The sequence below is a fragment of the Triplophysa dalaica genome, chromosome 11, assembly GCF_015846415.1.
Source record: "Triplophysa dalaica isolate WHDGS20190420 chromosome 11, ASM1584641v1, whole genome shotgun sequence".
In the NCBI taxonomy this organism is placed as follows: domain Eukaryota; kingdom Metazoa; phylum Chordata; class Actinopteri; order Cypriniformes; family Nemacheilidae; genus Triplophysa; species Triplophysa dalaica.
In genome coordinates this window covers 3,358,323-3,370,709 of record NC_079552.1, presented here as the reverse complement: position 1 = coordinate 3,370,709, position 12,387 = coordinate 3,358,323, and the positions used below count along the sequence as shown (strand labels likewise).

At 36.2% G+C, this 12,387-nt stretch overlaps 1 protein-coding gene across 1 annotated transcript in view; it reads left to right on the top strand.

The window, feature by feature from the left end:
• The window catches only part of cdh23 (cadherin-related 23), a 189,468-nt gene that overhangs the window by 19,061 nt on the left and 158,020 nt on the right, over positions 1-12,387 (top strand). The window contains exons 2-3 of the mRNA XM_056761550.1: positions 2,260-2,353; positions 5,622-5,696. Coding sequence (XP_056617528.1) covers positions 2,269-2,353; positions 5,622-5,696 — 160 coding nt within the window. The 5' untranslated portion in view covers positions 2,260-2,268. The remainder of the gene's footprint in view (positions 1-2,259; positions 2,354-5,621; positions 5,697-12,387) is intronic.

Sequence of the window (12,387 nt, the reverse complement as noted above, 5' to 3'; positions counted from 1 at the left end):
CGTGTCATGGTAAGGTCGAACCTCTAAATAATGAATTCATCATGGACACTGAGAAGGTGGATCAAGTATCTGTTTATCCTTAACAGTGCCAGCCCATACAGAATTTGATGGCATTTGAGGTTTTAACAAACAATTGTCGATTCATTTATTATAACCTGTTGTTTATCATGAACTTACAATTCGCATATCACTCCACCAGGAGGTCCATGTTGTGTGGCAGGGGCGTCCTGTTCTTATAACAGATTTAAATCCAAAGAAACTGGGCTGAACTTCATTAAGCAGATCTATTTCCTGGTACGAGGAGAGAATTATTGTCTTATCTGCGTCCCTGCGGACATCTTTAACGCCACAGCATTAACAGTAAATACCAGCAAAACAAACATGCTCAACCAATCCCAGCCCGGTAATTAGCCTAATTAAACAGAGGTTGTGCTCGCCGTGATTATACATCATTAATTTCGACCTTACAGTCGCTGTAATTAAGTCGCACATCACATCAGCACCCTTGTAAATATCATCTTCACTCCTCTTACCCCCACGATTACTTATTTAATTATTTCTTTATTTTTCCTCCGAGAGTGAAAGAGACGCCGACGAGATGATTAGCAGCATGCGCGTCTCGATTAGCTCTCGGTGTGTGTGAGTACCGTACTCTGTGGGAATTCCTCGTCGAGCGAGCCCTCCCCATCACCTCAGCCGGTGTGAATCTATTCTTCAATTTAATGCATAAATTATATGCGTATTAATCATTAATGCTGTCTGTATAATACTCCTCCCCTCCAGCGATATCGTGTATTCAGGGGCGGCACGTATCTGAAAGTGCTATTAGTGGACAATATTTTGGGAAAGGAAAGCATACTGTTGGTTGATGTGCGTTGTTAACTGCAGATTATTTTGACAAATGTTGCGGTTGTACTTTGAACTGCGTTATGATAAACATTTAACATCTTTTATTGCAGCCGCTGTTTAGCTATCAGGACAAAAATAACATAAAATCTCACTGAAACAACAGCTTTTCTGTTTACAGGATGGGTAAATACAGGTGACGTCTTTTGTCTGTCGAAGTAAGATCTATTTTGTAGATTTGTTAGCTAATTTTCAAGGGTTTTATGGCATAGACAGTGTATTTTTATAGGTACTTGTAGTGCCCTTTTTTTAAAAGGTCCGGCTGAACGCGCAGTTTCTGCCAATCTCATATAAATCTTGAGTACCTATAAATATACTTTCGTTTTTGAAGAGTATTTAGTTATCACATTTATAAAAGAAAGATACAGCTGTACGATTATTTCCGAAAACAGACGACATCCTGGGGGTGTGCGGGGGGAGGAACTCAATATCAGTTATCACGAGCACACAGTAAATCATTGCATTATCCTTGCATAGCTGGTTTTATTCACTATAAGGTTGTGTTTTTTACATTATGTATGTACGTGCCAATTGCCTTCAAAACACAAACATATGACTTAGTTTCACTTACCGCGTGCGGTTCATATCCAGCATTTTTTAGCGCTAGGACCTTGCCATCTATAAGTTTAAAAAGTTCTACAAATCCAGCGTTATATCCTCCGTTTATATGACATCCATCACTGAAATGCTATGAACAAACAAACACACCTCAACTTCTCTCACTATCGCAAGGGTAATGTGCTGCAGGGGCAGGCCCACAGCTCATACAATCTTGAAGCAGTGCAGCTAATCTTGATGGGTGGGTCTTCCTATCGTTCATCGTTTGACGTGTGGGCAGGCTTTTTCTTTCTCCTTGCCATGGGCATGCTTTTCCGGGAGAATTGCCCAATAAAGAAAAGTTGTTAAGTACCATTTTTTCATGTTCAACAATGTGGCGACACCAAAATGAACCTTGGGGGAGTGTATCGAGCTCAGAAATACTATGTAATACGTCCACTAAATTTAACGTGTTTACCACGAGAAGCAAGCACTTTTCACATTTTTAAGAAGTCAGAATGCATGAAACATCTTCAAATCCCTCACAGATGTAGATAACAAGGTGTGCTTTTTTAATTCTGTTGTCATAGAATATTCAATGATCAACTTCAATCACAAAGTTGACCTTCCACTACAAGACCACACATAAGGGTGCAGCATATAATACTATTTTCTACCATTTGTGAAGCCAACATCGACTACTTTTGAACTCTTTTATTAACAAAGCTTTCTTATACAATGTAACATTATTCTTGTTTGTTTCTCATGATGTCACTCTAAATACAACTGTTTTTCTCATGTTTTTATGTGTCACAGGTGCTGAAGATGTCGTGGTGTGAAGGTTTTGGGGGCAAAATGACTCCGGTCAGGTTGCTACTCTCCTTATTGCTGCTACACACGCTTTGTGAAGGTAAACACACACACACTCTTGTCTCTTGTCTTATCTTTTCTCTGAAATCTTACTCCATCACTGCTCTTTCTCGCCTGTCTGTCATCCCTCACTCTGTGTGTGTGTTTATGTGTGTGCACCGTGATGTCTGAAATGAATGCTGGACACCTCCAGTAGTAGTTTAGCAACACGGTGTCGCTGCCAGTTAACATAAGGGTAGAAGAGTTTATAATTCACTCGCTCTTTATATAAAGAAAGTATTTACATTGTAACTGAATGTCCGTTTAAACCTGTATGACTTGCTTTGTCATGCGGAACAAAAAAGAAGATATTTTGAAGAATGTTGTAATGAAACAACTTCGGCCCCCATTGACTTCTATTGTACAGACAAAAAACCACTAAGATACTTCTCAAAATATCTTCTTTTGCGTTCCAGTCATAAATGAGTCATATACAGGTTGTTCAATGACATGAGGGTAAATAAAAATGACAGATTTTCGGATGGGCTTTCTATTTGAAGAAGGGACAAATGCAGGATATCTCACTTGAAATGTTTTTTTACGTGCAATAATAATAAAGTGCAATTTTAAATATATCCTGCAGATAATACACTACATATTTTTATACAACATTTTCTGTAAATTATATTTCATTCTGCTGTATATAACACATACCTTTTACTACAATAGTCTATTCTTATTTTTTACTTGTACATATTTACATACACACATAACTTTACTCTCTATAGCTTTACTCTTATGTTTATTGTATTGTATTTCTTAATTTTTTATACCCATAGGCCCTTATTTAAATCATTTGTGTAACTGTATTATATTGTTTGATGGTCTCTGTGTGTTGTTGCTGATTCTGTGTGCTCCTGTCAACAAAACAAATTCCTTGTATGTGCAAACATACTTGGCAATAAAGTTCTTTCTGATTCTGATTCTGATATGTTAAGAGGAGGATGGTGGAGGTGAGGTGTTTTCATAATGAATGATGATAGTTGCGTGACAAGATCCGATATGACATTAGTGATTCTGTCCAACCTGTTCACTCAAAAGACCCTCAATCAATGTCACATCCAGAAATTCATGAGGTGTGATATTATGACATCAGCGGTTATGGTTGTTTTCACAGCATAACAGTATAGAGCTTAAACAGTTTTTCTGTCGTTGAGCACAACTGCATGTCTGATGAAAATTAAACGATTTGTGGGTTGCCAGATTGAATATTTAAAACGGACATAAATTATAAAATGCTATTCGGTAGTGTGCCATGGAGAACTATTAGGAACTTGATTATGGTAGAAACTAATTTACATGAGAATCACATTTACATCCAAGCGGTGATTGATTTACACCAAATCCAAACTCTTAACTGCACTGTAAAATCTAAATTTGGCTACCGATGCCGAACGGTTGTCTTTTTTTAACAATGAATCAGTACATTTATCTATTGTTGTATGTTAAATGTACATTGCAACTATATGTGCCACATACATGTGGCTGCAAGATGAACGAAACATGCCCGAAAGAATTCAATTAAATTCTTTTCAGAAGTCATTACGATTTAATTTCAATGCCCGGGGGTCAAAGGAAATTTCATTAAGCAACAATAATGATATGATTATTAATTTTATCGTGACGGTGTAAAAATGGCGAGCAGAAGCGAGGACAGATGCGCCAGTCTTGGCTGTTGGCAGGAACTCTCATTAAATCTGCGATGCAGTTCGTCGCCCACCTAAAACCAAGCGTTTTAATCTCTGTCGGCATTCTAAAACGCTCCAGTAATTAACACGGGCTGACGTGGTTCTGGTTAGCACGTATTGGCAGATACGCAGTCGATGGCACTCATTTCCCGCTCGGCATCTCTCTCTCCTTGGATCGTTCTCTCGGTGTGTTCAAAGTCGAGTCACTTTATCAAACACGAGTAGTTCAATCACACACACACACACACACTGTCTCTAGTGTCTCTTAGTGTAGCCCACGATCAAAGTCCTCGTGTTCTTTTTGACAAATCAGCTTGGCCCTTCAATGGGAACACAAACACGCCGGGGAGACATGTGTCTCGCACACAACAGCTGATGGGGAGGTGAACAATCTCAGATTGTATAGTTGAACAATATTGAGGAGGGCAGATGGGGGGCAAACACTAACCAGCCAGAGTGATTACTAACACAACACATGCGCTCACATAGTGTTCTCTCTCTGTCAGAGAAAATCAACTGTGATTGTTACCTTTTCAAAGTATATATTGATCTTTAAGATGTCCGGTAGTACTTATGAATTTACTGGCTTTATTATTATAAAATTGTTTTGTTTTGGCTTTATGAAATATTTCTGATTTATTTGGAATATTACAATGCTGTTATTTGTTATTACTCAAGAAAATTGAAAATGTTTACTTGGCAATAAGATGAAATAAGATAAATGTATTGAAATCAATCATTTGAAACCTAAATATCGATGTTAAAAAACTGAAAAGGCACAAAAAATGCTAAAGATGACACTACAATTAGTATTTAAAAATAACAGCAACAATCAATTTTTATTTAAAATATTCAATAAAACTCTGGTCAAATTGATCGAAAATAAATATTCCAACACTATATTCTGTTTTGACTGTTTGAAAAACATTTTTCACAAATGTGACCAAGTCTGTAAAAGTTCGTTTATTCATGATTTCTACATAAAACCATTTAATCAAACATAAAAATAAAAGAAAACTTGATATTTTGTTTTGAGAAAGAACGTTTTTCTCTATTTTAAAGTTTTTTCAAAAACATTGGTATTTTACAGAGGATGAAAATCAATAAACTGATCTTAAAAGACTCTTCAGAAAAAAATGGTTCTCGATCATTAGAAGATTTTTGTCTCAAGGTGCTACACACACTCGGTCTGGTTCATTATGTCCGTGGGGACAGTCCATGGGCCTAATGATTTTTATACTGTACAAATTGTATATTATATCCCCTGCCCCTAACCCCGCCCATTAACCTAAAGATCATAGGTAACTGAGCATTTTTAGATAAAAAAATGTTTTGTACGATATATAAGCTTTTCTGCGCATGGGGACCTCTATTTTGGTCCATACGGTGACACGAGTCCCCATGAGTTGATGTCTATTCATGTTTAGGTCGCCACAGGGATATAAAAATAAACCACCACACACTTGGTATTGATTTGAAGGATGCACTTTAAAAGTCTTCATGTAATGTGTTGATCAATGTTACCTCCTGTATGTGTTTAATCTCTCTCTCTCTCTCTCTCTCTCTCTCTCTCTCCTCCAGCCTCTAATCAGCCTCCCCGTTTCCAGAATTATTACTTCGAGTCGTACCTGCTCATCTATGAGAATACAGCAGTAGGTGAGTGTCACATTTGACCACACACATACGCACACACAAACACACACACACACACGCACACACACACACACACACACACACAATGCTCTTTGTCTATGTGGATAAATTATTTTTTTCCGCAGATCTGCCTGTAAAGGCATTATCAAAATTTCTTTAGTTTTTATAACATTGAGCCATAATTTCTAAATGGATCATGTTTGGTTTGATTTTGGGTTGCTCTGTTGCTTTTGTGAGTGAGCTGGTTAACACATACAGTAGTAGAGGAATTATTTGTGACTCGGTGTGTGTCATAAGACCAAAATCCTGTATTGTGATATGTGTTATTTATGGTACTCAGAAACATCACAATGGTATTCGATATGTATCGGACTAGTTTGGGACAGGTGGCTCTATACATTTCAGCAGTACTTCAAGCGTAACATGTTTTTCCCTCTTCACCGTCTAAAATACTTCCCATATTTACTGTTTCTTTACCTCTTCTTCCCTTATTCATTCTCCTCCTGTCCTGAATGCTTTCTTTCACCTTCTCGGGTCTAAAAGTGAAAGTGCTTGCGTGTTTATTTAACCTTCTGATCTCTTGTTATCATAAGCTGCTTTCTGTGCTCTTATCTGACCCTTCATCTGACCCTCCATCTTCTTATTTGCTTCAGATTCCAACCTCTCCGCTTTTATGCACTGAATATAAATGTTTCTTTTACCTGGGATTTCTGTATATTTACTTTTGCTGCGTTTTAGATTTTGCTCCTGAAAGCTCTGAACCAAAATATGTTGAGCTGACTCGTTCTCTACTACCCTTTGCTATTAATTGAATTATTTTTTATTAAAACATTTAAGTATGTTTGTTTATTACTGCAGTACTTTGTAGTTTAAATATTAATGTGTAAGCAGCTCAAAGTAGGTAAGAATTCCAGGGAAAACACGACACTTAGACCTTGAATGTAGAGTGCGCAAAATGCACAAATGTTGTATGATGGATTTTCCCACTAACATGGTGCAATGCTTTATGGGATTGTTATGCATGTAGTGATGCCATAAAATTCGGTCAGAGGACGGTATTTTACAGTGTTTGCTTTTAAACATATCATACAAAACTTGTATATAATACCATGTGTCTTAATTCCGTATACTCTGTTAAATTTTTCCCCCAGTATTATTTTTATAAATGTTTTATTATCATGTATATAAAGCTGTTTTGGAACAATGAAAATTGTAAAAAGCGTAATATAAATAAAAAATTATTGGAACACAATACAGCCTATATGGGTACTCACCAGAATGTGAAATGGCATATACCATAGCATAAAAACTGCTCTCCTGTATGGAGTCGAAAGTTATTGAAGTATTTTTATATTTAGTTGCCCCTTGATGTTTTTATTTAAATGGCCAATAAGCTTTGCTCGCATCGACCTGAATGATTTTCTGCTTGATGATAGTATTCAGGTGGTATCTCTGGCAGCGACATTCTCGTTGTGAAAGCATTTGATTGGGCAGAAATATTTGTTGCGCAATTTTAGTTGGATTAAAAAAAAGAACATTTTAAGTGTTATGTCAGCGATTAGGAGCACTTTAGCATATAAACGCCTTTAAATCTAATGGACGAAAAGCCACAAAACTCCAATTTCATGGGGTTTTTAAACATGGGTTTTTCCATATCCATTTTTTAGCTCCATATCCAATTTTTGACTCGTTCCACTTTTGAATGCTTCCCTCAAGGGCAAGACACCCGTATAAAGAGCGCTACAGTGTTAGCTAACCAACCCAGCGCCGGAATTACACCACAGACAGGATAAGCACATTATCACAACACAATTATGAGACGTGTGTATGATGCGTGCGGATAAAACTTTACTGTATGTGTGCTTGGCCTTTACTCAAACCGTCTCTGTCTTTTAGTGTCTGTCTGCGCTTGTGTTTATTTCAGCGTTTTTAGGTGCTCTCATGATTGACAGTGCAATTTGAGAGCGTCTGGGTTTTCATCACCTTGCAGTGTCGTCGTGAGTTGGATTTAAAATAGATCTATGGGCTCTTCTCGCTGATAGGAGGGTCTCTGAACCGCAAAAACACTTACACTCGATTCCAGAACAGCTTACATCTGTGCAGGTCATAAATTAATACTCATTACAGTGCTTGTATAGCAGAACTGAACTCATATCCTTCAAACATTGTGGCTTGTTTATAACTTCTAACCCTTCTAGCAAATATTGAAGTTCTGGAATTAATTCAGCAATGACTTCATTCAAACTTTGTTTAATAGATCATTTTAACCTAAAGTTTTGTGTGTTTTTCAATACAAGTAACTAAAAATTATAAAATCAAGATATATTCATATAAACGAGTCTCAATTTCTGAAGAAAAAATGATTCATTCTTAAACCAATAAAAAATCTGCAAATGGGAAAGAAAAATACACTTGTTTTAGGTTTATTGAATTCAGTTCTGCGCAAATGAGTACATTTTTCTTGCCCCATTGGCAAAAATGTTTGCTTGTTTTAAGTCTTAGTTTAGCTACTTAATGTATCATGATTGAAATTTTCTTAGATAGAATTCCTAAACAAGACAAAAATATGAAGAAGTTACCATCTCTCTCTCTCTCTCTCTCTCTCTCTCTCTCTCTCTCTCTCTCTCTCTCTCTCTCTCTCTCTCTCTCTCTCTCTCTCTCTCTCTCTCTCTCTCTCTCTGGGTCCTGCCACTGTACACGCTGTCAGATTAATGTTTGATTATTGAGATTAATTAGAATGTAAGAGAAGCTGTTCCCAGATCAGCATTGGTTCAGTCAGGGTTCATTTCCACCTGCGGCAGTGTCAGCGTGCCCTGTGTGTGTCCTCTCTGCCCCGCCCGATCCTGATTGGTGGCCGGAGCTGTCAGCCATGTCTGATTGGATGACTCTGATGGCTTATTCATGGGGAGGGCGGATGACTGGACAGTGCCAATTTGTCAGAGTTATAGTTTATTAGTAGCGCAGATGTCCTCGCGCTGGAGGACTTCCACAAAAAACATAAACACTGGCACACCACAACATAACCGCACACACGAAAATAAACGCATGCTAACGCACACATACACTCCATTAAATCGACATCAAATGATGTTGAGACTGTAATGGAGACATATATGGTACTGGTGTGTGTGTGTATGTGTGTGTGTGTGCATATAATCACATCATGCTGACAGCATCTGTGTTTGTACAGATTTAGGTGTGTTTGTGTGCTTCATATGTTTTGCTTGATGAATGTGTCGGTACTTCAGTGACAGTATGTTTGCACAGTTTATCAGTTTTGTGTGTTTTCCCTTCGCGTGAGCATATTCGGCAATAAAATGCAGTTTTTAGGAAGGGGTGTAATGATATATTGCGATACAAAATTGTAACATTTCTATTATAAGCTTGAGTTGCCAACTTATGACCTGCTGCAACATCTAAAATGTTTAAATCTTTAGTTTTTTTGTGCTTTTACTACTTTAAGAAGTTCTCTCTTATGTTTAAGTTTTTAATGTTTTTTTTAAACGTTTCAGTGTTCGACCTTTAAAATGTTGAATATTTAAATACATAAATTTAACCTTTAATCTTGTAATTTTTTAAACTTTAATCTTGTAATTCTTTTAACAAGCTTTATGTATGACAAAAATTGATAAAGTGACAACACATTTTTAAACACTATAATTGTTTTTTTCTATCATGAACCAAGTAGTGTGTAATGCTGAGTGTTTCGTTACACCCCTAGTTTTAGTGTACTGTATATTCCGCATAGAATCAATAATGGTTGATTAGTTTTAATTTCCTTAAATATAATTAATATAAAATATTAACAGAAATTAAAATTAACAAATAAAATATATAATAAACTGTTATATTATAACCAAGTTATCACAGTTTTAAGTTATAATATGCTAATTCAGGCCAGGTATGTACGTCCAATGAAAGATGTGCGTTTTAGTGCGTATGTAAATGAATAGAATTAGTCACCTGTAAAAACCTCAAGACGTTGTCAAGAACATCATATCTTCTGCTTTAGCATTTCATGTAATATTTTCTAACTGACACCTCATATATCCACATTGTGGCAACACATTTGTGTTTTTAACATAGCACTCTTTGTGCTGTAAGTGTTTACTGTGACCGACAGTATTAATTACAATGCTACTCGTCATTAAATTCTGACAGTTTGTTTTGTGCCCAGATCATTACCAGAAGAGATTTTTGTAAATATTTTATTGTTACCTGCATGTGTTTATAAAATTATATGTATAAATAATGCATGTGTAAGTTATGAATTTCTGCTGGACGTTTTCTGTTTGTGTCTCGCTGCGGTAGTTTATCATCCAGCCAGTTTCTGACTCTCGCCTTCTTTGTGTAAATTCCTGCGAGACGCCTCTGTTTGCTCGCTCACACGTTGGCAAGTGGCTTAATTAGACTAATTAGTCAATGAGCTAACTGTAGCATGAGCATTCATCTGTTTAAATGAGCGAATACTTTAGACCCGCGTGCTGTTGAATAAAGGGCATACTGCAGATAATTATAATGTTAGTTTAACAGCAGTCTGCCGCTAACACTGACGCAAAGTTTCAAGACTTCATTAAAAGCCCAGAAAGGCTCTTTTTAGTAAAACAGGAGGTTGAATGTTCACAGGCATGTGAACTAGATCTTGTGTTTATTTCAAGAAGATTTCAAGAAAGTCATCCCTGTAAATAGCTGCTTTGCAACGGTAAATTGGTTTAGTGCTTGAAATTATTTATACAATCAATTTAACTTTTTCACGTTCAGTTTATTAAAATAGCAGCGTGTGCTTGCATCAGAGGTAGAGGTTAAAATACTTCTTATTAGCTTTTAAGTCATTTTTATGTAAATTCGCTGGTTGTTATTGTGCACTCTTAAAAATTAGGGTCATTCCAAGGGTCCTTGAAACATACAGTATTATTTACACATTCATTTATACATTAATTTATAAATATTAGTCTGTTGGTTTCTAGTTTCTTTTATGCAACAGTACATAGACAGCTCTCTAAATAACTAATAAATAAATTGTTCGTTGTAGGTCTTTAAAAGAACCGATTTTTATTGAAAGTTTTTTTAAGAGTAAGGATCATGACTGAAGTTTCAGTGAAGGAAGAGGCTGTTATAGTCATCATGTAGATATAAAAATAAAGGTGCCCAAAAGGTTCTTCACAGTGATGCCATAAAATAACTAAAGGTTCTATAAAGAACCATCTCTTTCCTACCTTTTTATGGCATGAAGAACCTTTTCTCACTGCAAAGAACCTTTTGTGAAACAATAAGGTTCTTCAGATGTTAACATTTCTTTATGGAACCATTAAGACAAATAAAGGTTTTCTATGGCACTGTGAATTAATTAAATTGTCATTGTAAATTTGGGTTTTGCAACAACTTATATGCAATATTTGATGTTTTTTATGCTGTGTTCATTGTGGGACTTGATTTCGTAAAGCAGAAAGGTTTTTATGATTTTTATGTCTTTAGAACGAATTAAAACTGGTTTCTTTAAAAAAAAATTAACCATACTTTTTGAACACTGAATGTTTCACACGAGAATCCATTTGTAAAATAAGAGATCACACTTTTATATTTTATATTAGAAGTTAGTTTTTCTCAGCAACTATCATAATCTAATCTTTTGATAGCAAATTCTTCCTCATCTTGACTTGTTTTGCATTTGTTTCATGGTGTAAATGCTAGCAGGCTACTATTTCTTCTGTCACAATATACATCATCCTGCTCGGGTCTATGGACCCTTTTTGCGCTGACGTCACAATTACGTCACAACATTAGCCGAAGTCAAAACAAGGGGAAAACTGGAGGCAGCCAATACAAACAGCAGAATGTCGGCAACATAATGAATTTAAAATGAGTGCCAGAATCAACAGATTACAGGCTCTAATCTGATATATTAACACATACCTGCTGCCATTACCAGAAAAAAACGACAACAGTTATAGTTAAACAATAAAAGAAGCGGACGAGTAGAAATGATCTTTTTTCAGCGTACACTCTATCATTTAAAGTTAAATAAACTCCAGTCTTTTGTTGGTATGGATTATGGTTTGGGTATGTGTCTTAAAACTTCTCATGTCAGACCGCCGCTTAACTGATAAAGTAATTCTGACCGTTAGTCCATCTTTTTGAGATGCTGAACAGTGCACATCTTACTAAACACAAGAAAACTCATTTCTCGACTGAATGAAATTCTGTCATTCATACTGTATATATTTCATATAATCTATAGAAATTAAATATGAAAGCTGACGCTAAATGGTTTTCAAAGCCTCTCGTAAGGTATCGAATGAATCGTACCTGTTGGAAAGACAATCGCTCTAGAACTTTATTAAATATATTTGAATTGAAGAAATGTTCCTCAGGAGAAAGCAGTCTTTGAGCGTACCTGCTCTCTCAAATGTAAATGACTGGCTGATTGACATTTAAATGAGTGGCCTGGTTAAACAGTTTATTTCTTAGTGCTTAGAGCGATTCTTTCACTTGTCACGGCCTCAGGTCCTGTTTGGCAGTGTGTGCTAATCTCATTTAAACACCAGCGTGTGTTTGAGAAACTTCACAAGGAGGAACTATTGTTGGTGATGAGCGGAGTGATTTATTTGACTGCTGAATGATGTGTTAGTGTGAGTCGCGCTCATTTACTGTCATTTATGTGATGATGCTGATCTGTTTGTTGAGATGGATGTGA